At 39.9% G+C, this 27,547-nt stretch overlaps 6 protein-coding genes and 1 long non-coding RNA gene across 12 annotated transcripts in view; 3 read left to right on the top strand and 4 right to left on the bottom strand.

Moving 5' to 3' along the window:
* Positions 1-37: 37 nt before the first annotated feature.
* LOC134195676 (large ribosomal subunit protein P1-like) lies at positions 38-841 on the top strand. Its single transcript, XM_062664745.1, has 3 exons — positions 38-187; positions 261-504; positions 648-841. Exons 1-3 carry the CDS (start codon positions 119-121, stop codon positions 659-661), a joined length of 327 nt encoding a protein of 108 aa, XP_062520729.1. The 5' UTR covers positions 38-118; the 3' UTR covers positions 662-841.
* Positions 842-1,095: 254 nt separating this feature from the next.
* LOC134195675 (nucleolar transcription factor 1-like) lies at positions 1,096-5,904 on the bottom strand. 3 transcript variants are annotated; one of them, XM_062664742.1, is made up of 16 exons: positions 5,658-5,904; positions 5,066-5,122; positions 4,752-5,006; positions 4,240-4,418; positions 4,065-4,184; positions 3,800-3,952; positions 3,570-3,667; positions 3,456-3,497; positions 3,335-3,392; positions 2,975-3,076; positions 2,793-2,902; positions 2,121-2,325; positions 1,934-1,975; positions 1,821-1,867; positions 1,607-1,757; positions 1,096-1,411 (listed from the first exon to the last, which is right to left on the bottom strand). In XM_062664742.1, the coding sequence occupies exons 1-16, from the start codon at positions 5,809-5,811 to the stop codon at positions 1,211-1,213; spliced, it is 1,974 nt and encodes a 657-aa protein (XP_062520726.1). In that variant the 5' UTR covers positions 5,812-5,904; the 3' UTR covers positions 1,096-1,210. The 3 variants fall into 3 exon arrangements, with proteins under 3 accessions (XP_062520726.1, XP_062520725.1, XP_062520727.1); XM_062664741.1 differs by having other exon boundaries at positions 5,637-5,904; XM_062664743.1 differs by lacking the exons at positions 1,607-1,757; positions 1,821-1,867; positions 1,934-1,975 and having other exon boundaries at positions 5,637-5,904.
* A 56-nt stretch (positions 5,905-5,960) lies between these two features.
* On the top strand, positions 5,961-13,055 carry LOC134195961 (replication factor C subunit 1-like). Its single transcript, XM_062665048.1, has 15 exons — positions 5,961-6,022; positions 6,091-6,176; positions 6,581-6,712; positions 7,281-7,371; positions 7,721-8,271; positions 8,681-8,860; positions 9,401-9,779; positions 9,941-10,153; positions 10,341-10,423; positions 10,558-10,890; positions 11,153-11,301; positions 11,643-11,760; positions 11,819-12,046; positions 12,304-12,435; positions 12,504-13,055. Exons 2-15 carry the CDS (start codon positions 6,174-6,176, stop codon positions 12,801-12,803), a joined length of 2,892 nt encoding a protein of 963 aa, XP_062521032.1. The 5' UTR covers positions 5,961-6,022; positions 6,091-6,173; the 3' UTR covers positions 12,804-13,055.
* LOC134195963 (uncharacterized) lies at positions 12,487-18,115 on the bottom strand. Of its 4 annotated transcripts, none has more exons than XR_009972467.1 (3): positions 17,779-18,115; positions 17,261-17,366; positions 12,487-12,627 (listed from the first exon to the last, which is right to left on the bottom strand). XR_009972467.1 is itself a non-coding variant. In XM_062665052.1 (3 exons), the coding sequence occupies exons 2-3, from the start codon at positions 17,354-17,356 to the stop codon at positions 14,211-14,213; spliced, it is 1,950 nt and encodes a 649-aa protein (XP_062521036.1). In that variant the 5' UTR covers positions 17,357-17,366; positions 17,784-18,095; the 3' UTR covers positions 14,002-14,210. The 4 variants fall into 4 exon arrangements, 3 of the variants coding, with proteins under 3 accessions (XP_062521036.1, XP_062521034.1, XP_062521035.1); XM_062665052.1 differs by lacking the exon at positions 12,487-12,627 and adding an exon at positions 14,002-16,064 and having other exon boundaries at positions 17,784-18,095; XM_062665050.1 differs by lacking the exon at positions 12,487-12,627 and adding an exon at positions 14,002-16,064 and having other exon boundaries at positions 17,779-18,094.
* Positions 16,480-17,246, bottom strand: LOC134195964 (uncharacterized). Its single transcript, XR_009972468.1, has 2 exons — positions 16,684-17,246; positions 16,480-16,618 (listed from the first exon to the last, which is right to left on the bottom strand). It is a non-coding gene; the product is annotated as an uncharacterized LOC134195964 (long non-coding RNA).
* Positions 18,116-18,187: 72 nt separating the features above from the next.
* Positions 18,188-25,880, top strand: LOC134195962 (ATP-dependent RNA helicase DDX54-like). The gene is made up of 25 exons (XM_062665049.1): positions 18,188-18,290; positions 18,347-18,417; positions 18,481-18,532; positions 19,639-19,703; positions 19,773-19,844; positions 19,901-19,950; positions 19,999-20,040; positions 20,510-20,668; positions 20,721-20,779; positions 20,933-20,994; positions 21,512-21,701; positions 21,766-21,833; positions 21,895-21,979; positions 22,109-22,167; positions 22,228-22,294; positions 22,552-22,646; positions 22,699-22,834; positions 22,894-22,967; positions 23,353-23,414; positions 23,469-23,586; positions 23,888-24,000; positions 24,063-24,167; positions 25,148-25,252; positions 25,321-25,412; positions 25,589-25,880. Exons 1-25 carry the CDS (start codon positions 18,236-18,238, stop codon positions 25,819-25,821), a joined length of 2,289 nt encoding a protein of 762 aa, XP_062521033.1. The 5' UTR covers positions 18,188-18,235; the 3' UTR covers positions 25,822-25,880.
* A 234-nt stretch (positions 25,881-26,114) lies between these two features.
* Positions 26,115-27,547, bottom strand: part of LOC134195320 (exostosin-1a-like) — a 3,555-nt gene continuing 2,122 nt past the window's right edge. Inside the window, exons 3-5 of the mRNA XM_062664332.1 lie at positions 27,407-27,526; positions 26,992-27,348; positions 26,115-26,873 (exon numbers count right to left, since the gene is read on the bottom strand). Of these exons, the coding sequence (XP_062520316.1) occupies positions 26,262-26,873; positions 26,992-27,348; positions 27,407-27,526 (1,089 nt within the window). The 3' untranslated portion in view covers positions 26,115-26,261. The remainder of the gene's footprint in view (positions 26,874-26,991; positions 27,349-27,406; positions 27,527-27,547) is intronic.

The following is a 27,547-nucleotide window of genomic DNA, read 5'->3' on the forward strand; positions in this document are numbered from 1 at the left end:
TGTTTAACGCGCGTTAGATTTGTTTCTCATTGATCCGCTGCGCTTGCGCAAATTATCGTGCATTGCTCTTCTGAAGCTAAGGCCGGGATCGGCGGCGTGTACGGCAATCTCTACAACTATGACAACGTCAGAACTTGCCTGCGTCTACAGTGCTCTCATTCTTCACGACGATGGATTACCAGTGACTGTAAGTCTTTTTTCGTCTGTTCATCTATCACCCTAGTTGATCACCATACGCATGTTGTAACATCATGTCGCAGGCTGACAAGATACAGAAACTTATTACAGCAGCCAACGTGGATGTCGAGCCTTTCTGGCCAGGACTATTTGCTAAAGCTTTAGAGAATCAAGATGTCGGTGCTCTCATCAGCGGAGCGGGTGCGGCAGCACCAGCAGCAGCAGCTCCAGCAGCAGGAGATGCTGCTGCTAAGGAAGAGAAAAAAGAAGAAGAAGAGAAGCCTAAGGAAGAGGAGGAGGAAGAATCTGATGATGATATGGGATTAGGTGTGTCACTGTTTCTGTTAACAGACCCACACACACGAGAGATTTCATGCAATTGTATAAATTCAGTAACAAATACTAGATGGAGTGCCGTGCGTATCCATTATCCGTATGTCTGAATTGATTATGTTTTTTTGTCAATTTAGGTCTCTTTGATTAGACGTGTTGGTGCTGTTTGAAGAAACGTGTGTTTATTGTCTTATGCAGAACGATTTAGCAATGCTAGTCTCTAGTGTTTCAGTCACTGTTTATAAGACAAAGAATGCATGGGTACTGATATGTGATTGTATGTGAATATTGTTCTTATACGTGTATTTCATAAAAGATCACCAACATCAGATACAGATGTGTGAACAGAAAGAATCAGTTAGTGTACCAAGCCTGTTGTGGGTGTGTTTGATTTGTTCATTTAGTGATGGAAGGGAACATTAGTATAGGCATTAGTTAACTTGCCATATCTCCATCTGATCGCTTTCATCATATTGTCTCTTTCTCCTCAATGCTGAGTGTCTGTATAATCTGTCCGTGTGCAGAAGTCTACTGGTAGTGCATTGGCAGTATTTGACACCAATCTGTGTAATGGTGTGTAGAAACTGTAGAAAATGGGCTTGTCTATTGCTGCTCTTACACTATACAATGAAAATGGCTGCAAGCGTAGTGTGCATGTGCAAGTAAGGGAGTTGAGCAAACTAACGACAAACGTTGCAGGTCAACTTAAATCAGATTCAGAGTCTTCTGAACTAGAGTCTCTTGATGCTTCTTCCTTGTCACTCTCGTCACTTTCATCACTATCACTCTTGCTCTCATCTGCACTGTTGCTGTCTGCTGTTTGTGCTTCATGTCCATCATTGTTACTAGTTTCTTCTTTAGTTGGCTGTACATGAGATAATTTGGAAAGATGCAAACTTGCCTAAAAACAAGTTCATTAACGTCTTCAATGATTTGACCAACTGGCAGTGTACCTGTCAATCTGTCTGTCTGTCAGTCAGTCAATACATACACGTATATTTCATAAATCATCACTACAACTCCCACCAATGGTCTAGCTGTCTGTCTGTCTGTTCGTCTTTGCCATCCAAGGTCTGTCAGTCTCCACATTAATCACCTCTTCAATGCCTTTCCACTTCCTTCTCTCTGCATCTGGAAGTGCTACCCAAATGTCAGTCAAGTCTTTTCTTATTTTTGAAGGTTTAGCTAAAGGATCCAAGCCCTTCAACTCGATCCTCTTACTCCGTGAAAACATCTTAAAACCATCCCTGCATTCAACAAAACAAATTCCAACTAAAAACACATCAACTTTTGTTAAATTGAATTCTAACAGTGATATGTTTGGATGACCATGAACGTGTGTTCGTTTTGGCTTCTCCTACAAAACCAATTAGCTCAGTTCTCACTGTCAAAACCAACTGTACGATTGTCAACAGCAATTTACTTGTCTTGATAAGAATACAGTTCGATCTGACTCTGATAAACTCTGTCGATTAAATAAAATAATAAATTAGACATTGTTATAAATATGTAACTAAAAATTTTAAAATATTGCACATGATCTTTTATTGTTATGTAAATTGATAATAGATCACTTAATGTGTAAGTTAGTCATCAATTTCAAAGTTTACCTCCAGAAACTCATCAAACTGCTTTTGATATTTCTTTTCAGACTTTTGCAGTTTGAGTGCTAATTTGTCTTTACTTGCTTGGTCAAACAACTTCCACTCTGCTGAAAACTGCTTCGAGAGTGTAGCAAAATCTGGTGTTTCCCCTGGACTCAATCCTGACAAAACCTTTTTCCTCTGTCGATGACAAAAGTAAAGGTAAAGATTCCTACACACAAACACAACAAAAATGAAAACAGTGGCCCAAGCAAATATTTCATTTCTTTATAATGCAAACACACTCAATTTCTTCATTATGTGTTGCATTATAGAAAATGCTACACAATGCTAAGGTTGACAACAATATCAAAACATGTTTAATATTTCCTTACATTTAGAAAGTTTTAGAAATACGAAGTAGCACATCTCTGTAACATTGGCAAAATTCTTTCAATGTGTACATGTGCATGCATATGTGTGTGCGTCAGTCCTCAACAGCTCAGCCATACTATCATCTGACACGTGTGGAGCCTTCACTTCGTGACATCAAAAACGTTTGTTAAATATTATATATATATATATATATTATAATTAACTCAGAAATTACCAACATTATAACATCAGTAAATGAAGGTCATGACCAAAAACAATTATCTCTTATTTGTCAATATATACTGATGTTGTTAGAGGTCATACTTGGGAGGTGGTGCAGGTGGATCTGGTAGCGTCTTCTTTCTAAGGTGTTTGGTTTTTTCAAGCAAGCCAACTTGATCAGGATGTGTTTCAATGTATGTATCAAGTTCTTGCTACAATGACAAGTGATATTCAATAAGAAAATGCATAACTTATAATCTCAAAAAATCAAACAGGCAACATACACAGAATCTCTGTCTGTCTTCAGTTGCTTGTAGTTGAAAAAACTCTTGCTGTTGCTTACTTTCCACTTTAAATGTTTGCAACAGTTTTTGCTGCTTCTCCTTCTTCACAGACAAAGAAAGAGTTTATACACACATAAAAACACAAACAAAGATAGTTCAGATCGACTGACACAAAAACAGACACAAGAGAAATAAGCAGATGACTAAAAACTAAACTGTCAAACAGAGACATACAGCACAAATAGTCGCAAAGTAGAACGAGAAATAAACAGACAAACTAATTGCAACACGATCACACACAACATCTCAATCATCGATAAAACAACAAGCAAAGAGGAGAAACAAAGTAAGACAGCTCACATGTGTCCCTGTTGTAATACTTGGTCTGTACTTCTCACAGTAAAACATGAAAGCACTTCTATCTCAAACATCGCCAAATCAGTCAAAACATCTACAACTTATTGGAACAGAAATTACTCACTTTGGCCTTTTTGGAGCATCATGAGGCCACGCAGCAGCTCGACTACAAACAAACAAACAAACAGCAACTTTTCACAAAAGTTCAAGTTCAATGATAGAAACATTCAATTCTCACGTCTTTCTGTCTTTAAGCTCCGGATGGCGAGCAAGAAACTTTTGGTATTCATTTTCATATATCTTTCTTTTTTCTTCAGCTTTGCCATAATATTTCACCTGATAACATAACAACAACAAATCACAAGTAAACACTGCATACAATCCTAATATTAATACAATAAAATATCTATAATATAGTATTTATTTATCAGTAACATTATATACTTTAAGTTTAGTTTAAGTAACAACCTTTTTCCTTTCATCCATCGATCTCCACATTTCTCCTAAAGTTTTCCCATAAAACTGCAGTTTCTGGCCAGGATATTTTGCTCGCAGCTTTGGCTCCTCCAATTTGCTGAAAACCATGTAAGCAGATGGTGGCAATGCAGGTTCATCATACAGCTAGCAAGCAATAAGACAAGTGACAACAGCAACACAAAACAAGCACAGCCATGCTGCAACATATGTCAAACAGAATCATTTGGCCACAATTCTTAATTGATATTTATCTTACTCGCTTTGTTTTTCGACTTTTTGATCGTATTCCACCTCGATAGCTGAATGCATTTGGATCTGATTGCAGCATTTGTTTTGCTTCATTTAAAATCTCCAAAGGAGTTTTTGTCATCCGAATCTAACACAAGTCTATTGCACCAATCTGATATCGTATGGTTCTACTGCTTGCATACATGATGTTTAATGTGCTCTGCTCTCTTGAATGCTCTCTCTTTGTCAATGCCTTCCATTTCAAACTGTGACCAATCATAGTCACTGTACTTCCTGACTCTTGGATAAGACTTGCATTGAGATATCAGAAAGTGTAAGAGCCTACTATCTTGCTCTGGTGTCCAATTGTAGATAGCCTTAGCTGATAAACATAAGAAAACATACTTGTATGCAACATGCATGTAAAGACTGAAGAATGTGTCTATTAATTAAACAATCATGCTGACAAATGAATGCTTAAACAGACACACAAACCAACAAACTAGAAATAAACAGACAAAACAGAACAAACAGACATACAGATCAACAGACAGATAGATAGACAGACAGACAGACAGACAAACAAACAGACAAACAAACAAACAAAATCATGTAAACATGACTGATCAATAAACAAACAAGTAGTATACCTAATTAATTAACTAATTACATACAGAAACTCCAAGCTATATTTCTAGTAACCAATTCTATTTACCTTCTTCATCTGCCTCCTTCTTTTCCTTCTTCTTTGGCACAACAACGTGTCTTTTCTCAGCCACGAGTTGCAACTCATCATCACCATTGTCGTCGTCATCACTGTCATGGATATGAGTACTAGTTGGAGTCTCCCGAGGTACTGATTCTCTCACACGTTTCTTCTTTCTTTGTTTCACCACGTCTATGCTACCATTCTCTACATCAACCTCAGACACAACAGACTTGTGCCTTTTAGGTGGAGAATGGACTAGCCCTGTAGATGTTACATTTAGGTTTTATGTCCTAAATTGCTAATCATGTGTAAGTGTGTACTCTGAGAATCCTCATCAGTGTCTGTCTCTCGTTCTCTTTTCTTTTTTAATTTCTTCCCTGCCAAATGTTTGTAATTCACAATCAGATCTATTTACTGAATGTCGACACAATAAAGTTGAAAAGTAACAACAGGACTTTAGTCTACCAACACAAGATGATGTGAATCTATATTAATTAATGTACCAGTTTGCTATTACTGTACCTCGTTTGAGTTTATAACTGTCGGACCTGCTTAATAAATGTTCCCTGCCTGTCTTTTCTATTCTTCACTTTTTCTGTAATATCGTAGTTCTGCCAAGCGCTTTTCTCCCCGCTTTCCCCGATCACGTTCAGAGAGCAGTCTGGAGTACCGAGGCTACTGACGACGCATGCCCACACCAAAGAGGTTGAAATCAAACCTCCACACAATACCCCGGATTTAAATACCATCGAACTTGCAACCGCGGAACACTACGCTAATCTAATGGCAGCATGTAGCATCTGAACTATTACCAATAAGTACAAAGTGAACACTAGATTGAAAAACGACGTCTACATTAGTGACTAGCTAGAGCTTGAGTGAATTGCTTACTTGCCACTAGACTATTCCCACCTTTCGAGCTTTCTACTTGACCGCGATAAAATCCAACGTCTTCAGACCCGCTAGCTACTGACTCTTCTCTTTCCGCGTCGTTTCTCTCTTCATCTTTTCTGCGCTGTTTGACTGGTAACTCTTTCCTTCTCTTCGCGCGGCTTCCTTTCCCCATTCAGCTCGAATCGTACTTGGCGCGAGATCCGACGACAACCCTACGTGCGACGCAGATGGGACGAAACAATTTGTCAGGTTTGAGCGCGCACTCCGCGCTTAGCCAATCAACTCACGCCGTCTCCAAATTTCAAGCGCGCTGCGATACGTCATCTATTGTTCACGCGCGAGTCTCGTGACCTTGACTGCGTGAGAGGAGTTGTAACATAATCGTAAGGAATATTCAATTTTTAATACTGAATAACTATTCTGACAGTGCTTTCTAAAAATTCTAAAACAGAAATTTGGCATAATTTTACGCGTGTAAGTTGAGCAGTCACGTGCAAGTTGAAGTCAATAGAATTGGCGCTCACGTTACTCTTCATGGTACAATGTTGCAAGTCATTGCTGCTACAGTCGTTTATTTGTGTGTGTTTGTCCATCTGCTTTCTTGTTCGTTCGTCTCCGTCTGGCTCTGTGTCTGTTTGTCTCTATTTGCTTTGTTTTACGTGTTTGCCATGCAGTCCGTTTGTTTGTCAGCGTATCTGCTTGTGTTTTTGTTGGTTGGTTGATCCTGCAGTCATATGTCTGTCTGTCTGCCTGCCTCTCTGTCTGCTTGTCTGTCTGTCTGCTTGTCTGTCTGTCTGCTTGTATGTCTGTCTGCTTGTCTGTCTGTCGACCTGTTTGTTTGTCTGTCTGTCTGTCTGTCCATTTTTCTGTTTATGTACATAATGTGTGTCATGTCCATGTACTATGTGTACAGTATTATAATTTTTTTCTTTGATTTTCAGGATATTCGTCGTTTTTTGATTGGATCAGGGTCAAAACAAAAATCTCAAGGTAGTGATGATCAGAAGACACCAGGACGGAAAGAAACGGAAAAGGAAAAACCATCAAAAAAGAGAAGAAGAATAGCTGTCCTTGTACGTTGTATTGTGATCTGCATTTTGATGATGTCAGTGAGTCTGACAATTTAGAAGTTGTAAAAAGGAGTGTAAGTGTTTCGATTGTTTGCTTTTCAAATTTGTCTGTCCGTTTGTCTCTTGATTTCATTTCGTTTGCTGTGGTTGCCTTCTTTGTTTCTATGTTTGTTTGATGGATTGTTTACAGTTCATGGATCAATGTATTTTAGATTTGCTTGGGTTTTTGCTGTCTGTTTGTCTGTGTGTCTGTCACCTGTGTGTCTGTTTTCTGTCTGCTTGTCTGCCAATACATATATTTTCATACATCAGCACTATTGCAGTCTAATTGTCCAAGCACCAGTCCGAAAGGCCACAATGGGCCACACAACAAAACCCAACTACTTATAATTAATTAACAAATGCTTCATCAACATTCAGAGAATTTTTAAACTGTTCTGCTCTTCCTAATTTTCTATTAATCACATTAGCATTGCATCTTTCTGTCTGTCTGTAACAGAAATGTGTTGCTGTATTGTAACTGCATAACTGCTGTGCTACATTGATTTCTTCGTTCTATTGCATTGTGCAGAGTGATTCAGATGATGAAGATTTTACAACAAAGAAGAAAGGAAAAGCAAATGGAGCAGCTGGAGTAAAAAGAAAGCTTCTTGATGATCCAGGTTAGCCATCAACAAAGACATCTAGTGCTTGTGTCCACAGCTCAGCTGTCAAATTGCTGATAGAATCTCAGATGTTGTGATATTGTCTGTGTAGTTGTTGGTTAGTCTGTCAGTTTGTCTGTCTGACTGTGTTGGTATGGTAACAAACAGTGACACAATGTTGTTACCAGTTTTCCTGTTTGTTGGTTGTCATTTGTTTGCCTTTTTGTCTGTTGACTTGTTTGTTGTGTTGTGTATCGGTGTATCTGTTGTTTGTTTGTTTATTTGCATGCTATTTGTCATCACTGTTACTAGTATTCAGACTCAATTAATTGATTGATTTAATGTATGCATTCATTTTTACATCCAGATGTCAAACTTGATTCACCAGCCAAATCCAATCGTTTTCCTGTTCGTGGCAAAAAGAGTAAAGCAAATGTAGAAAAGCATGTTTCCATGTCAGCAGAAGACTTTTTCCGTTCATCATCACAAACTTTATCAAAACCAAAAGCAAAAAGCAAAATAGAAATGAAGTTGGAGGCATTCAGACGCGACGACAAAAAGAGAGAAACAGTTGCGGCTCAAATAGCAACCGAAGCACCAAAGCATAAGAAGTTAACGAAAGTCGAATCTCTGAAGGCTGATGATACCATGAATGGAGACAACACGAAAAAGGATAAAAGAAGTGAAGAGGTTGTTGAACAGCCCATAAAAGTTTTATTTGTTCGACCATCACCGAAGCGTTTTCTGTCTGCTGGTCATGCTACTGATGGTCACAAAGAAGTGTCTGGTGTACCTGTAAGTCCTGATAAACCTGTAATGAAGAAGAGTATGTCTGCAAGTGATACATCAAGGAAGGTTTATCGAGATTTTTTGCAACGGCAAGGACCAACACAACTCGGAATGAAGTCACTTCCGGAGGTAAACAAAGTTGAACATGGGCAGACAATAGGTGGTGTAATGTATTGTTTTAATAATGTAATTTAATTAATAATTTTATTTCTTAATTTTAGTCTTTATTGTTTTAATTAAATTATGGTAACAAGTGAATGTTGAGATATTCACTTAACTATTATGAACTGAAATACAAATTAGTAATTAAACCTTATGATGTCACACACACACACACACACACACACACACACACACACACACACACACACACACACACACACACACACACACACACACACATACGAGGTAACACGCAGTGTGCGTGGATGCCATAGACTGACAAGCTACCATATTGATTGACATGCAGTGACACAAAATAGTACCTTCAGAAACAGAAACAAGAATGAGTTTAATTTACACATCTGTTCATGCCTAGGCTGCTGACGATTGTTTGGAAGGCAAGTCATTTGTTGTGACCGGTGTGTTGGAGAGTTTCGAACGAGACGATGTTATTGATTACATCAAGCGTTACGGCGGCAAGATTTCTCAACAAGTTGGCAAGCGAACAAGCTATTGTGTTGTAGGAAGAGATGCAGGGCCAACAAAATTAGATAAGGTTGTTATCTGCTTGCAGTCTGTTTGTTTGTTTCTGTTTAATCGTTTGTCTATTTGTTTGTCTACTTGTTTGTTAGTTTATTTGTTTGATTGTCTAGTTGTTGGTGTGTTTGTCTCTATTTGTTTGTTTGCTTGTTTACTTGTTTGTTTATTTGCCTATTTGTTTGTCTATTTGTCTACTTGTTTGTTTGTTTGTTTACTTGTTTGTCTATTTTTATATTTTTTTCTTGTTTGTCTACTTGTGTGTTTGTTTGTACATTTGTTTGTTTGTTTGTTTGTTTGTCTACTTGTTTGTTTATTTGTTTGTTTACTTGTTTGTTTGTTTGTCTATACTTATTTGTTTCTTTGTCTATTTGTTGTTCGTTTGTCTACTTGCATGTCTATGTGTTTGTTTGTTTGTTTGTTTGTCTACTTATATTTATTTGTTTGTTAAACTCAATGTTTGTTTATATACATTACTAAGTCTAGTTGTCTATTTCTTGTGTTGTTTATGTGTACATGTATGTACATCTTCGTTTACAACTTACCTTTCTCATTCCAGATAAAACAGTTTAACACTGTATCACTGGACGAAGACAAATTTCTTGCTCTGATGCATTCGTTTCCTCCCAAACAACCAAAATCTGGTCCATCCACATCTTCAGTATCTTCTCTTTCCACTGATGAAAGCAAAGCCAAGAAAGCCCGAACTGAACCACCAACCAAGGCAAAAACTTTCACACAAACGGAACCAGTCAGCAGCACAGCGACACAACATTCAACAGAGGGCAGCAGATTGGATGTCGAGAACGAAATGTGGGTTGATAAGTATCGACCCAAATCAACAAAGGAAATCATTGGACAGCAAGGAGACAAAAGTAACGTCAAGAAGTTAGGAATGTGGCTGGAGAAATGGCATCAGTGTCAAGCATTGAAGACAAGTACGTGTTGATGTTTGGTTGGCCACGCCTACACTGATGTAGAAAAATTAGTTGGATGTGAAATTGTTTACGTATTTGTTTGCTTGTTTGTTATCTAAATTTTAATCAATATTTTTGTTTGCAAGTTAGTGTGAAAAATGCAGTTGTTTGTGCGTTTTCAGGTCATAGTGGTAAAGATGGGAGCTCGGTGTTTAAAGCTGCGTTGCTGTCTGGTCCTCCTGGTGTTGGGAAAACGACGTCAGCATCACTGGTTTGCCAGGAAAAGGGATTCACGTATATTGAGTTGAATGCAAGCGACGCGAGAAATAAGAAGACGCTGCAGGAGACGGTGAAAGATGCTTTGGCCAATTGTGATATTGCTAGTTTGGTTAAAGGTTGGTTGTTGGCTTGTTTGTTTGCTTTGTATGTCTGTTTGTTTGTCTGTCTGTCTGTCAGTCTGTTTGTCTGTCTTTTGTGCAAGTTGTTGTGTAAGCCATAATGAAGAGAGTTATGTCTATATGTTTTAGGTTGTTGCATTTGTCTGTTGTTGTGATAACAGCTTGTTTTGTTGGTGTTGTACAGGTGACAGTAGTGGGAAACATCACGTGCTCATTATGGATGAAGTAGATGGAATGTCAGGAAATGAAGATCGAGGAGGCATTCAGGTATATGCAGGTGTTTAGTACACACACACACACACACACACACACACACACACACACACACACACACACACACACACACACACACACACACACACACACACACACACACACACGTGTACACTGTAATTTTTTAGGAATTAATCAATTTTATCAAGTCAACTCACATTCCTGTCATTTGTATCTGCAACGATCGTAATCACATCAAAATTCGTTCTCTTGCAAACCATTGTCTTGACCTTCGCTTTCAACGTCCAAGGATTGAGCAGATCAAAGGAGCAATGATGAAGATTGCCTTCAAGGAGAAGGTGGACATTAAAGCTCCCGCTATTGAACAGATAGCAGTAGCAGCTAATGGAGACATTCGACAAACACTGAATAATTTGTGTATGTGGAGCTCAGCAGAGAAGTCGCTGTCTTATGATGAAGCAAAACACAGTGCAAACAGTGCAAGGAAGCAGACAAATTTGGTGAGACGTTGATTTATTATTATTGTAGTGTCTGAATGTTGATGGATTGACAGACAGACAGACACACAGACAGACAGACAAATATCCACACTTGTCACTTCCAGACTAAGTTCCTATATTTTCTTACCAATGTGTCTGTTCGTCTGCCTGTCTGCCTGTCTGTTTGTTTGCCTGAATGTCTGTCTGTCTGTATGTCTGTTTGTCTGTCATAATTTTGATATTCTTAGGTTTATGTGATGTCTAATGCACTTGATTGCTGTAGAGTCCATTTGAAGGAGTGAGAAAAGTGTTTGCACCAGACACACAGAAGCTGTCACTGAATGAGCAATCTGATCTGTTCTTCATGGATTACTCCCTCATGCCATTATTTGTACAGGAAAATTATGTCTCTGTAACTCCAATTGATGCAAGGTATGTGCAGCACAGTCAACAGCTCTGGAGAAGACAGTTTGACTGCAAGACAGGCAGAGTGGGAGGTAGATAGAGACAAAGGCAGGCAGGCAGGCAGGCAGACAGACAGACAGACAGAGGGACGGATTGATAGACAGACAGACAGTTTCACAGGTAGATAGATAGACAGACAGACAGACAGACAGACAGACAGACAGACAGACAGGTTTATTGTTCTTGCCCTGAAGGTGTGCACACAACAGTTTGACTTTGAGGCAGTAACAGTTTGACTTTGAGGCAGTCAGGCTGGTGTGTTACGTTTTTGTGACTAATTCATTGCAAACGATGTTTGTTTCAAGCAGAGATGATCCTCGCAAGACGCTTCGTCTTATCAGCAAAGCAGCAGAGTCTCTAAGTTGGTCTGACGTAATGGACCGTTCGGTCCGAACATCACAAAACTGGGGACTCTTGCCATTGCAGGTTGATAGACATCACAATGTGACACGAGTTTTACATTTTACTGTCAGTTTGTGTTCAGGCCATGTTGACTTGTGCTATTCCTGCTTTCCATCTGCATGGCTCGTTGTCTCATATGATCAGCTTTCCTCAATGGTTGGGCAGAAATTCGAAACAGAGACGACTCGGTCGTATTCTGAGTGAACTCAGCTTGCACACTCACACTAAATCGTTGGCATCGCTGTTGGCTGTTAATTTGGATTATGTGCCGATACTGAGACAAAGACTAACATCTCCACTAGCATTGGAGGTATGCAGTTTACTATGTGTTACGGTACATCTGACGGCTAGATGCATATTTACAATAGCTCAATGTACTGAGAAAATACATGTGGTGTGTGTCTGTCTGTCTGTCTGTCTATCTGTGTGTGTGTGTGTGTGTGTGTGTGTGTGTGTGTGTGTGTGTGTGTGTGTGTGTGTGTGTGTCTGTGTGTGTCTGTGTCTGTGTCTGTGTCTGTGTGTTCTCACATATTCAATTGCACCTCTGTTGACCACATTTCTTATCAGGGACTTGATGGAGTACAAGATGTCATATCACTGATGGAGACATACTGTTTAACACGAGATGACCGAGAAACAGTTCTCGAACTAGGACAATTTCCTGGCAAGCCTGACCCATCCAGTAAAATAAACTCAAAGGTCAACAGACACACAATTAAGTTCAGTTGAAGAATTCGGTATTTACAAATTAGTTTTAATACTTGCAGGTCAAATCGGCCTTTACTCGTGCATACAACAAGTCCTCCATTCTTTCTCCATTTGTGACAAGTCAGTCAGCAAGAAAGACAAAACCAAATGCAGCTTCTTCACCCGAATTTGGTGTCGATGGTCCTGAAGAGACACAAGACAGTTTGGAAACCGATAGTGAAGAGGAAACCGATATCAGCAAGGATGCAATGATAAAGGCTAAACGACAAAGAAGCAAACAAGCAATGGGGAAAGAGGCAGTGGACAGGAAAATGAAAGGACAAGGGCGTGGGCGTGGCAGAGGAAAGGCCAGTTCTTAACAGTTTGTTTTCATGGTTTACATAAACTGTAGAATGTAATGTGTTGCAAGGAATACAAAGGTTTGCTGGTAGTTTTGAACGATAGTTGGTAATTGTTGTATATGTGGGTAAGAGGGAATACAAATGGTCAGGCGTTTGATGTTTACAATATCAATGGTAATTAATATTAATTAGTAGCTGCATACACACATGAATAAAGTGTTTGAAGCAGTCACAGTCTCACTCCACATGTTTGATAGTGCTGCATGTCTCCATCAGAGTATCCACCAGTTTATAATGGCATTAGTTGGCATCAATCTCCATCAGGATTGTTGCCACACTCACGCATTTCTTGGTACATACTATGATAGGCATTTCACAGTGCAGTTTCACTGAAGTTGCAAGACAAAATTATCCTTGTCCTCAAGAGTGTGGGCTGTCTTTGTGTGTCTGCCTGTTATTGTTTGTGTTTGTTTGTCTTTTGTAGGTCAGAGATTGATGCATAGAGACAGTGCAATGCAACAAAGCAGAGGCTACAATGGCAAATAAATAGGCGGAGGTGTTGGCAGAAACTAGAAACTATAAATAACTCAAGTAAACTGGTAGAATGATCTCTGACCAACGGAGTAGTCAGACACCACACTTACACCCACAACAACCCACTTGGTGTATGCATTTCAATCAGTGTCAGTGTGTGACATTGAGCAGCTAGTGATCACATACCTGATACACGTGTACTTACAGTACGCATCATACAGTGCAAGCACATAAGTGATTGATGCATTTACTTGTCTTGCCCTACTGCTAACTGTATCGCCACAAAATTACAAAACCTATTTTGCCAATAAATTACAGATTCAATAAACTCCTTGCACATTGCTTTTTCATCAATTGTTCGCGAAGATCTGGTAGTCATGTACTGTATTAGCACTGCAGGAAGGTTTGGCTATGTTAGAGGCCTCTGTTTCAATGCAAGCCTGCCCGCCAGCCTTATGTAGCCAGACGCTACCCGCCATCATACTTCCAGGAGAAAGACAGTATGATGGCGGGTACGGTCTGGTTACATGAGACTACACCAGCTTGTACTGGTGCATGTGGGTAGGTAGACTACCTTTTTCCTGTGGTCTGTAGGTTTAATGTATTACAGCTCCGTTTGAGGTCAGTTCTAACAGTTGATGACATACAGGTGAATACAGGACTGTGAGATGAACAAGTCAGGTTGAAATTTCATTACAAATCTATTGAAATCTACCCACAAGCTATCGAGTTCAAAATGTTGCACATTCTGAGCCGTCAACTTTTCTAGTTGATGATGACAACAGCGGGCTTGTCTACTTACAAGCCACCAGTATGAACTGTGGCTTAGAGCTCATATCATAAACTCTTTAAAAACAGACAGCTAGGCAGGCTAACACGCCACTGTACATGCTAATGTACTTTAGGAGGTGACGAGGATGCTGATCTTGAAATGTAACATGATTCATATTTTACAGGATCATCTACAGAATTTCCTGCAGCACACCGTAGCTGGGGGCGATGAGGGATCTGATGGTTCTGATATAACTGGTGGTTGACGTAGGGTCGCTGATGCTGGAAATCCTGTCTGACAGGATTCATGTCTTCATACAGCTTCGGGTCATTTTGCTTGCCTTGAGGTGACATCACTTCATACTCACTCTGGAGATTGTGGCTATGTCCTGATGCCATGACAGGAACGGGTTGTGATCTTGGTGTGTTGACTCCATGTGGTGAAGATCCCTTTTCTTCAAAAGACATTGCACTTAAACGAGATGCTTGCAGGTTCATCTCTTGGTACGGTTCATCTGCAGAATAAGCACAACTTTGTGACTCCCTTGATATGCAAAATACTCCAGAATCAGCAATTTCATTGACTTGTTCATATACATGCCTTTCGATCTTCTGCTTCCGGAGTTCTTGTACACTTGCAACATGTTTTGGTGAATCTGATGGACATGAGGAACACCGACTGTTCATATCAAGACTGGTAAGCTGTGGAGATGCTGAAAGGGGAGATAGACTTGGTGAAAAGGTCGGAGACGTCGGCTGAGGTGACAACTGACAGTAATCCTGTGGTTCCTCGTCTTCTATGGTGCATAAATCACTGCTTTGTTGACGCTGAAGAAAGACATTTGGCCTCTTGAGCTGATGTGCTGTTGCTTGCACATCATACCCAGATTGATCATTTTGTGAGGGGCTTGAATGTGTTTGTATTGAACATGAATTATGAACACGAATTGTGTGAGCTGACTGTGCGAGTCTCATATGTGAACCTGGAATAGACCGACTATGTGGACTTGGACTGACAAGTTGCTCCAGTGAAGAGCTACAAGCTTCTGCCTCGCGTGAAATGCTTCTAGAAAATTTATTTCGTTCACGTATTGCTGCTTGTGAAGGCATCTGCATCTCCATATATGAATCATCATCTGACTGAGTGGGAGGGAGACAATGAGCGCCTTTTGAGGATTGCTTGATATTAATGCTATTACTTGGAATTTTGCCCACTGAACGGCTCCTAGAGGATGCTGGAGGAGGAGATAACGTCCTAATTGGTTGAAGTGGTTCAGACAATCTACGGGGACGTCTACCTGTTGAATTCAACCTTCTTGTTTGCTCCAAACAACGATCTGCAAGCATCTTTTCAGTTGTAGAATCAGGAATAGAATGACGCATTTGTTCCAACACCGTGTGATGAGCATCTTTGGCCAGCTTACTAGAATACATTTGCAGGTAAAGATGACCTTCACCACAGAATGAGCTACGGCCACATTCAAATACAAAGCAGTTGCCTTCATGGCCACAATTGCGAATATTTTTCATTTGCCAATGCCAACAGTCAGAGTGATCATCGGGATTAATCAGCCCAACTGAGTATTCGTCAAGTACAAAAATAAATGTGTTGCGTTGGAAGTTGAAAATGTTGCTAATGCCTTTATGCAGTACAGTAACACGCCATATCATCACATGACCAAGTGGCTCCACTTCACTTCTGTCAGCTCCATGTGGACGTGTAGTGATCAAATCCATTACCCACTGTTGTGCCTCTTCTTCAGACGAACAACTGCCTTGCAAGATTTCATCGTTCATGTGAATACTGAATGGAAATTCTTCCTTTGTTGCAGGCTTGATTGACACACGAAAGATATCCCTTAGGAAGAAGACTTTAGAAGGTTTATCAACCTTATTCTTGTCTTCATATAGCTCAATACGAGCTTCTCCTTTTTCAGATTTTTGCCACAACAGGAAGAATCGGCCTTTTTTCTTCTAAACAAACGAAAACATGTTTCAATCAATAAGAAACACTGTTCTTGTGAGTCCTGTATGTTAATAGTAACAATCAATATAAAAACGTTACAGTGGGTAAGCTGTCTGATTGGCCAATAACTGTAGATAACTACACTAAGGAAATCCTTACCTCAAGGGCATCTAACAATAATACTGTTGATTATATACTGTGTATGGATTCAGTACTGTATAAGAATTCACACCAAATCAATTTAGCAGCTACCAGAGCTCTCTCTAAAAGTTGAAAATTCCAGAACAGCATGACCTTTCATTGTTAGTTTCGTTTGTTAGCAGTAACTTCACCTAGACTAGAGTTATACCATTAGACACGCAGAAACCAAAGGTAGCAGCAGAATTTTAAGATGTGACCCTTAAAAACAAGTCTTAGAAGCACCTGAGGCTGTCTACTAGAGCAACAGGAAGGACTAGGTATCCTAAGTCTTCCTATTGTTTATCCAGAAGAGTGAATAGAGACTGCATCACCAATCACAACATTCCAGCTGACAGTCAACCCAAGCAAGTTTGGGACAAAGCTAAAGAGAAAGTGGGTAAGAGAACACACGTGGAAGGTGAAATTTCTGGAGTTCTATATCAACACCTTCTATTTGGACATCTGATATCAGTTGCATCCTAAACAAACAGGAAATACAGAAAGTCACACGTGGCTTCTAAAATCACCCCACAACTTGCTAAATCCCGTCAGCTGTAGTGGAGAAACCACAGTCAGCTACAATGTTGTCTAACTGAAATCGTCAGCTGTAACCTAACTTCATCTCCAAGGACTGCCTAGCGCATTGTTCATCACAAGAATGTGTAGCACTTCCAGCGGACGAGATAGCCTTGGGCGAATACCATTAATACCATTCAAAGGTTTCATTCCACACATCTTCCGCTCTAGTAACGCCCAAACTATGCGCACTTTCATCTTCCGTTCCACAAACACCACACATCCTGCCATCCTTTCCCGAGAACTTTACCTGCACATCCAGGCTGTTTGTTGCTAGACATAATCATCAATATTTCCAGGATGTATCATAGTAGCAATTTCATCACAACTCGTTATCCCCTTAACACACTAACCGGAAATCCCAAGTCCCACAAGTCAAACTTTTGAACTGTAGAGACCGAGTGACGAGCAAAACACAAACTTCTAAGCAATCAAACACAACTCTCACCTTCCATCGTTTCAAAATCCCTTGCCTAACAACATTCGGATCCCAAATAGGCTTTGCCTCCTCTCCGGCCTTCTTGCCTCGTCCCATTTCACTCATTGAAAGAAATCTGCACGAAACAGACACGTCACATCAGCTGAAACAAGGAAAAACGCGCAACGCACTAATACTTGTATTATCGCTGACACGCAAGACACGCGGCTAGAGCATGCACTTTACTATTCCTAGGCGGTACGAAAGCATCATCACACGACTAAATATGATAGCTATGCTAATTACTGTTGCCCATGTGATTAGCAACCTTCCCAAAGAACGCAGTTTCGCGCCAAGTCGACATGAGAGAAAGAGCGCGCACATGAAGACCACAGATCATGACAGAAATCGACGCACGGGCAAAGAGACGTCGGCCAATCACACCCAGCCAGAACGGGGATTCCCGCGCTGTACGCTTCTAACATACTCTCACTCACATCGCATCAAAACGACTACCTCGTGCATCAAATAGACGTTGAGACTCTTACCTTACGTTTTCTGTCCTCTCTCTGACGAACAAAAGGCTAATAATCGCTTCCTTGGCCTACGCGCGGACGGTGACGTTTGTGGCGGGACAGCCGCTTGTTGCTGGGTGTGACCAGCTAGAGCAGATAACGAGGAGCGAGTGGCACGTGATCACAACAAATGCTGCCAAGTGCTGCCCATTCTAGTGAACGCGGGCGTATTGCATCCCCAATTATTACCAACAAAGAGCATGCACTAAGAGCTGATTATTGCAATTAAAACAAGACACAATTCCTCTAGCAACGAGGGTTTCGAGAGAGTGCGTGCTAGACTTCGCGCCCTATGGTTTGGCTCAACGCCACATGCATACGCAAATAAGTTTAATTCGATTACAGCCGTACGCATTAAAATCAAACAGCAATAACTATTAATCAATCCCCGTATGTTATATCCCGTACGTACAATACCTGTGGGGACAAAATGAAAAGAGGCAAAAATGGGAAGAAGAAGAAATCTGGAGGATTTCAATCAATGGGTGAGTGAGTAATCACGTGACAGTTTGTAACACAATCTAACCATATGTGCATGTAGGATTGAATTATGGAGTATTGAAGGGAGTTCTACGGAAAGGATACAAAGTTCCCACACCAATACAACGGAAAGTGAGCGATTTTATTGACCTTGTTGAGTCGGGCATGTGAGAGTAGTGATGACATGCTTCCTAGACGATTCCTCTCATCTTGGATGGAAAAGATGTTGTAGCAATGGCAAGAACTGGTAAATTGATGCACATACAGGACAGTCTCTGTTTGTATGATTGTTTGTTTGTTTGTCTGTTTGTTTGTTTGTCTGTTTGTTTGTTTGTTTGTCTGTTTGTTTGTTAATATATTTCTACACCAACTTAGCAATGAACTATAATGTCTGTCTGTCTGTCTGTCTGTTTATTTATTTGTCTGTCTGTCTGTCTTCTGTCTGTCTGTTTGTCTGTCTATCTATTTATTTAATTGTCTGTCTGTCTATTTATTTATTTGTCTGTCTGTCTGTTTGTCTGTCTGTTTATTTATTTGTTTGTCTGTCTGTCTTCTGTCTGTCTGTCTGTCTGTCTGTGTGTTTGTCTGTCTATCTATTTATTTATTTGTCTGTCTGTCTATTTATTTATTTGTCTGTCTATGAGCTTCTTTTATTGTCATATATCCGCTACAGAATACAACAATAAGCGTCTTATAATGCAGGCGGAGTCTTTCCAGGATTGGCATCTCCTGTGCCACCGATGATCCCACTAAGACTAAAAGGAAACTAAAATGGGAAGAAATTACATTTCAAGCAACAAAAATAACAGTTAAACAAGACAAACACTGAAACTACTAGCTTTTTCTGTTAATCCATATTTATTTATTTGTCTGTCTGTCTATTTATTATTTGTCTGTCTGTCTGTCTGTTTATTCATTTGTCTGTCTATTTATTTATTTATTTGTCTGTCTGTCTGTCTGTCTATTTGTCTGTCTGTTTATTTATTTGTCTTTTTTGTAGATCAGTACTATTACAAGCTATATGATGATCTAAACTAAATAACTAAAAACTACGCAACAAAATTTGTCTGTCTATCTATCTGTCTGTCTGTCTGTCTGTCTGTTTGTTTGCCTATTTATTTGATTAGTTGGTGGTAGTTGAGTTGACAATGATAAAACAAATTCAATGGTGTATTTTGTATTAAATCATTTTCTACCTCTTTCGTGCGACTTCTGTCGTTTCGCTTTTGTTTGTTTGCTTGTTTGCTTGTGTATTTATGTGTGTGTGATTGCATGTCTAAGTTTCTGATGGTTTCATGTCTGTGTACACAACATACGTACATATATTTCGCTTTTTAGTTTGGTTGTTTTCAGGATCAGGCAAAACAGCAGCTTTCCTACTCCCAATGCTTGAAAGACTGAAGACTCACTCTGCACAGGTCAATTTCATCACAGTTTATGCAGCATCACGTGTACATGTACACACGTCTTGTTCGTGTTTTGTGCAGGTTGGATGTCGAGCTCTCGTGTTGTCTCCAACTCGTGAATTAGCAATACAAACATTGAAATTTGCGAAAGAGGTAGGAAACATAAAGATTGAAGACAATTATTGAATAGATTATATTGTATTGTCTAGATCGGTCGGTTTACCGCGTTGCGTTATGCTCTGATTTTGGGAGGCGAAAGGTATTATATTGATATCAATTTGGTAACTTAAATTGAATGTGTTGTTAGTATTGAAGCTCAATTTTCTACAATTCATGAAAACCCAGATATGTAAGTTGATATCAATATATTAGTGATTTGTTCTGGAATTTACCAACAGTGCTGTAGATGGTGTGTGTGTGTGTGTGTGTGTGTGTGTGTGTGTGTGTGTGTGTGTGTGTGTGTGTGTGTGTGTCTGTGTGTGTGTGTGTGTGTGTGTGTGTGTGTGTGTGTGTGTGTGTCACTCTGTGTGTGTGTGTATGTGGGTCACTGTGTGTGTGTGTGTGTGTGTGTGTGTGTGTGTGTGTGTGTGTGTGTGTGTGTATGTGTGTGTGTATCCTTGTTGGAACCTATAATAATAAAAAATAAATAATAAATAGAACATAATTAAATAAATTGTGTATATATAATAAAATATGTATTATATATACAACCAACATTATATTTAATATAAATTAGATTGTTTAATAATATATTTATTTTGTATTTTATTTGTATTTATTATAATTATTATTTAATCTGGAAATAATTATTTCAATAGAATTATTGCAACTCCGGGACGTTTCCTACATTTGGTCATCGAGATGGACCTCAAGCTTTCCTTGATTGAATACGTTGTATTCGATGAAGCAGACCGTCTATTTGAAATGGGTTTCTCAGAACAACTTCACGAGATCATTCACAGACTACCCGAAGCAAAGTAAACGTGTCAGAGTCTAAATAGATTATGTGACTTATTAGCAACTGTTTAGACAAACGCTACTGTTTTCAGCAACACTGCCCAAGTTGTTGATTGATTTCGCTAAAGCAGGTGGGCATGGTAAAGATATAGCATAATTAGTTAATATCCTATTAAGCGATTACACACACAATAGACAATGGGTGATATTTGTGTCTATGTGTTGCTGCTTGTGTAAATATCCAATTGATGTTGTTAAGTGTGTTTGTTCTTGTTCTGAATTAGGATTGCATGATCCGACTCTTGTCAGGCTGGATGTTGATACGAAGCTTAGTGATCAATTGAAGGTGATTTTTATGGAGTGCGTGGGTGTGGTTATTGTAAATGATAGTCATAAGTATGTGAATTATGCAAATAGGGAAATGAGTGAAGAAAAGTTTGATGTGAAATATTGATGATATTTCTTACAGTTTTGTGATGACTGTATGCTGGATAGTCGATGCGTCCTTGTCTGTTTGTTCTTTTTGTCTGTCTATCTGTCTGTCTAATCCCAACCCTAACTCTAACCCTAGACCTAACCCTAGACCTAATCCTAACCAAGGCCAAGTCCATTAGTTAATTTATGACTTTGTTGTTTGCAAGGATTGCTTTACAAATTTCTAGCATACACGTAGAGTTTATAGGGAATAAAGTATCTGTCTGTCTGTTTGTCTGTCTGTCTTTCTGTTTGTCTGTCACACACACACACACACACACACACACACACACACACACACACACACACACACACACACACACACACACACACACACACACACACACAGATCAACATGTTGTTTATTGAGGACCTTGTTGCATCCCCAGACTGCTTTTCTTCATATGCGGCCTGATGACAAGCTTGCTTCTCTTCTCTACCTTCTACACAACGTCATCAGAAGTGACCAACAGACTGTTGTCTTTACAGCCACTAAGCACCACGTCGAATATATCAAGGAAATTGTCTCTCAATCAGGCATCAGCACGACGTACATTTACAGCTCTCTTGACCCAACTGGTATCTTGCATATACAGCAATGTGATCAGACAGAAACATTGAGCTGCAGTTGTTGTTGTTGTAGCTCGTAAAATTAATGCCGCCAAGTTTACCAACAAGACAGCGAATGTTCTCATTGTCACTGATGTTGCTGTATGATGAGTTATGAAATTAGTGATTAATTGTGGTAATTATGGGTGTGGTTTGTGTGTAGGCTCGTGGTATTGATATTCCTATGTTGGATAATGTTGTTAACTATCATTTTCCTGCTAAACCGAAGCTATTTGTGCACCGAGTGGGTGAGTTGTGTATGATGATATAAAATTGATATGTGCTGCGTGCGTGCACACACACACACACACACACACACACACACACACACACACACACACACACACACAATGTCAGTATCTGGTATTGGTCTGTAGGACGTGTTGCTCGTGCTGGTCGGTCTGGGACTGCGTATTCATTTGTAACAGCAGAAGAGGTGATAATATATAGATGTGTACAAGTATGAAAGCTGCATACATTGAAGTGTTTTGTATAGGTTCCTTACATGTTGGATCTTTACCTGTTTTTGGGAAGGCCTCTCGTTACGGCTAACAGACAGACAGGTGCAACACAAATGGATTAATACAGATGGACAGACAGACAGATGGACAGACAGACAGACAGACAGACAGACAAAGAGATGGACAGACAGACATGAAGACAGACAGACAGGAAGACAGACAGACATGAAGACAGACAGACAGACAGACAGCAGGCAAGCAGACAGATTGTCTTGATTGCAATGCATACCACCAATATGCATGTAGCATCTTCAAGTGTGCAACAACTCATGACGTATTGTTTATAATCCATTTTTCAGCTGATACAGATGGCATCTATGGCTTGTTTCCTCCGGGCTTGCTTCATACAGAAGTTGATTTCATTCGCTGTCTTCACGAAAAAGCAACAGAGCTGGTGTGTGTTGCCATAGTAACCATAATATGAAATTATGATTTTTGTATTGCAGGTTGATCTTCATCGTGTAGCATCAAATGCATACAAACAGTATAGCAGGTCGACTCCCTCTCCATCTGCAGAATCAGTGAGAAGGCACAAAGAAATGATGAGGAATGACTTTAAGTTAGCAACACACCCTTTTCTAGGTGTGTGTGCAGAAACAAGAATTGTTGATTTTGTGTGACTTGTTGTTGCTGTTGTTTAGTTGAAATGGTCGATTCAGTTGAACAGACAAGAATGGAGTTGCTTGAGGGTGTGAAGCAGTACAAGCCAACAACAGTCCGTATACAATGACAGATTTGTATTAGATAGTAGACTAATGTATTGAGAGATGCATCCCTCCAATACAATAGTCTAGTGTATTGTGAGATGCATCACTCCAATGCAATAGTCTAGTGTATTGTGAGATGCATCCCTCCAATACAATAGTTTAGTGTATCGTGAGATGCATCCCTCCAATACAATAGTTTAGTGTATCGTGAGATGCATCCCTCCATTACATAATAGCCTAATGTATTATGTGATGCATCTCTCTAATACAATAGTTTAGTGTATTATGAAATGCATCCCTCCAATACAATAGTCTAGTGTATTGTGAGATGCATCTATCCAATACAATAATCAAATAAATCTATGGAGGTAATGATATTGTGTGTACTTCTAGACTATATTTGAGGTTGGCTGCAAGACCAAAATGGCAGCAGTTGACGTCATGAAATTGAAGAGGTTTGTTTCTTGGGGAAACCAAACTGAACCGGTAACAAGTTCAGTCTATTTTAGGCAACATCATGACCAGGTGATTGCAGCAGTTACTCAAAAGAAACAGAGAGAAAGTGGCAATGATACAGCAGACAAGAGGAAGCCACAGCTGCAGCTAAACACATGGGATGGCATTGAAGTAATTCAGATTTTTTGAAGTAGTAGTGTGTACCTAGAACTTTGCCTGTTTATTGTAGTTTTTGTATGTTAGTTGTCATTCTATCTATTATTTTTATTTGTGTGTATGTATGTATGTATGTATGTATGTATGTCCATGTGGATGAATGTATGTATGTACCTGTGTATGTATGTTTGTGAGTACAAGCTCATTTGTAGTGGTAGGTATCAGCATGTGTGCCTTCTGTTTCTGTCTATTTGCATTCAGTTTCTGGTGCTTTCATTTTTGTGTTTTTGCAACCATCTGGTTTTCTTTTTCACAGAGCACGTTCTCCGCTGTCATAGCTCCAGGACACAGAAAAACAAACCAGAAAACCTTCCAAGACAAAACCCATTACATTCCATATTCATCTACAGATCAATACTCAGAGAAAGGGTATGACATCAACGTTTTTTCTGGAACATTTAGCTTATTCATGATCATTCTTGTCATACCAGATTGTCACTTGGGGAGAAATCATTTGACAGACAAGCAGCAGGCGAGGTCCTAGATCTCACAACTGATGAGAATACAGAGAAAGTGAAACAGAAACAAAAGAAATGGTGAGAGACCACCAACAGTATGTGGTCATTAGTACATTGTTTAGTGGCTAGTGACCTTGTTGCTCCCGTTTGTCACATCAGAAGCCATTGGTGGGTTTCAGGTGCTAAAAGGGAATGACAACAAGGTGACTGGCATATAGTACCCTGCTAATGAAATTAACAGGTTGAGTGCTTGTTGTGTCTAGCAGACTGTCTATTTGCTATGCACTTTTTTACTGCTGTATTTGTTGTTCAGTTAGAATCAGCAGGCTACAGTACCTGTACCCCACGTACCCAGACCCTCTACTAGATACGCTAGATAGGATGGCATGACAAACCAGATCCGTATTTAGTTGACCCGTTATCACTGATTCCACAACACAACAACTTGACTTTACTTTACAAGGAACTTGACTAGACCCTTTCCCCGGAAGTATGATGGTGGAGGAGGGTCTGGCTAAAGGAGCCTATCATTAGCAGGCTGCCAATTTGCCTGCCAGTCTGGATAGTGCAAATTGTTTGACTACCATTTGTGACACTTTTGTGTACCTACCCTTGTCTTTACCTGAAATCGACTTTCACTTTGATCTGGTCACCCTGTTAGCAGATTTCTCATGTTCAAAGGTTCCAAAACCAGAAAAAGCTACAAGTGTGCAACTTTAGTGCCATACACTGATGGGCAAGGATGTACAGTACCCACCACCTCGATTTAGTAGCATTGATGACATCAGCAGGTGCAACCTTGTTTTCTTCCAACGATTTAAAATCCTTAGTTAGTACATCGAAACGATAACTGAAAGTCATTTCATGCAAATTTATAAAATTTTGATCTACAAGTTGTGCTGCATTATTTGGTTTTGGGGGAAAGTTGTGTTGTGGCATTCAGACAGATTGTTGATTCAAACTCAAAAATGATCATTTCTGAGTTAGATGACACTCACACTGTTTATATTATTAATTCAGTGATTGTATGGGTATATTGGCTACACTTGTGTACGTAGGGATCGTAAACGTAAACGGTTTGTACATGACGACAACAGCCAAAGACAGAAAAGGATCAAGACAGAAAGTGGAGCTTTCATTCCTGCTTCTTACAAGACAAATGTGTATGCAGAGTTGACAGTTAAGTTAGGGGGTGTTCTGAATGTTGTGGTTATTCTTGGCTTTTGATCAGATATGAACAATGGAGGGACAGACACAAGGTTGATGCTCAACAGTTGGGAGACAAAGAGAGGCCACTGCCAGCTACAGCAAGAAGGAGGAGCTGTGAGTTGTGTCGTTTCTGTTGTGTTTACAGGCAGATAGACAAATGGATGGACACGCGCGTGCACGCACACACACACACACACACACACACACACACACACACACACACACACATACACACACACCACGAGAGGCAAACAGACTACTTTAAGTTTTTTTCTTTTTCCATGGTTTAGTGAAGGGCCGAGTATGGCATACTAAGGGTGACTCATCACAGTCTATCAGTCGGGGCATATCGTCTAAGACGAAACAGAAGTGGGCCAATCAGAAAGGAAAGAAAAGAAGTGAACTCAGACCAGTTGACCAAATTTTGAAGAGAAGACGACAAGTTGAGCGAACTAGACAGCGCCATCAGTCAAGCAAGAAACGTAGCAAACCTCAGACAGCAAAGAAGAATCGAAAACGGTAGTATAGTGTAACTGTAAGTATACATTAATGGTCAATAAACAATAAAACACTTTCTGACAGTTTGACTAATGATCGTGAACAGTCCTCCACTCACCTTGTTTGTCTGTCCATCTGCCTGTCTATGCGTATTTGTAAATTGGCTGTCTGTTTTTGTTTGTCTGTATTGCTGTCTGACTGTCAGCTGTTTGCCTCTGTATCTCTGTCTGTCTGTCTGTCTCACTCTGCCTGTCTTTTATATTTGGAAACGGTGTACATGTACTAAGCATATAAAGTGTGTACTCGTTTACCTCTGTGTGTAGTGTACATTTCTATGTATTTTACTTATCGTATCTCTGAATACATAAGATATCACAAGATATTTACTGACGGAAATAAAATCCAGTTCACTCAATTTCAAATTAACATTATTACTCTGTACTGTACAACATCTTCCATACACAACTAGAGAAGATCCAGTCTTCTGTATTTCTTCTTTAGCATTGCAACAGGGTCCTTAAACAGCACAGGATCGTAACGAAACTGTGACTGAATAAGTGGCATGTAGCCAAACACATTAGCAAACATGTTCATGCATGTTTGACGTTGTGCAAAATGTTGAGGATTCATCCACTGAACCATTCGTTGGCTTGACTCTTGACTGACCGAGTCCCAGTACTGCTTTTTCTGGGTTACTTTGACTGGCGGTTTCCTCGTCACGTGAGAGACAAGGAAGTTCATTGCAATATCATCACAATTTGACGTTTGGTCAACAAAATTACGAATCGAAGTTGGAAGATGTGTGGTGTACAGATGGCAGTAGAAGCGATGAATAAAGGCTGCAGCTGTTAAAATCAATGAATACTCATTTGACCATTTGGACGTGTAACTCCAGCGAGACTTGTTGCTGTCCCAGTAATGATTGCGTGCTGGGAAGCCAATGATACGGTCAGAATGGCTCAGCCAGACTGAAAAAGCGAATTCGACTTCATCTTGAATGAGCAGCGTGTCTTCGTCGAGCATGAGAATGGCATCTGTGTTGACCTTGTGAGCAACGTTGTATCGACTTGAGACAACCTGCAGAGTATAAACTGGTGGTAATCACTTGTTTTACAAAAACTTGGATTAGGTGTGTGTGCGTGTGTGTGTGTGTGTGTGTGTGTGTGTGTGTGTGTGTGTGTGTATAAATGTTTACCTTGTCTTTCCCCTCCAGCACCTCAACATCTGTTGGTACAGGAATACTTGGCCACTGTATTGGTTTTGGTGGCATTGTATCACACATCCACAGAACTAAAACCTTCACCAATCCACGACATTTCCCAATTTCTCTAATCAAATTGAAAAGAGGGGATGATGCCTTCGTAACTGCAGTATATGCCACAATGACAGCAGTAAACTCCTCTGCTGCTGGAGACCCAAGTCCCAATCTGCTGTAAAATGGCATTGTGGATAACCATGGTGAATAAAGAGCATCGGCAATCAGAGCTCCAGGAGGGAGATTCCACGCGTAGTAGTCATGTGACTTATGTTGCAAAACCCGATCCTGAATTGTCTGTAAACAGGATGTCTTTTATATTGATATCAATATTATGAGATATATAACTGGTCACCTCAAGGACTGACGACACGACTTTGTCAACAGACGAGAAATATGCATTCCAAAGAAACTGCAGCTGCTGCCGCATTGCAAGGATTTTGCTAGGAGAAATACTTCGGACGATCTGAGGCAACTAGAATGAGTGACACATTAC

The sequence above is a fragment of the Corticium candelabrum genome, chromosome 20, assembly GCF_963422355.1.
Source record: "Corticium candelabrum chromosome 20, ooCorCand1.1, whole genome shotgun sequence".
NCBI classification, from domain to species: Eukaryota; Metazoa; Porifera; class Homoscleromorpha; order Homosclerophorida; family Plakinidae; genus Corticium; species Corticium candelabrum.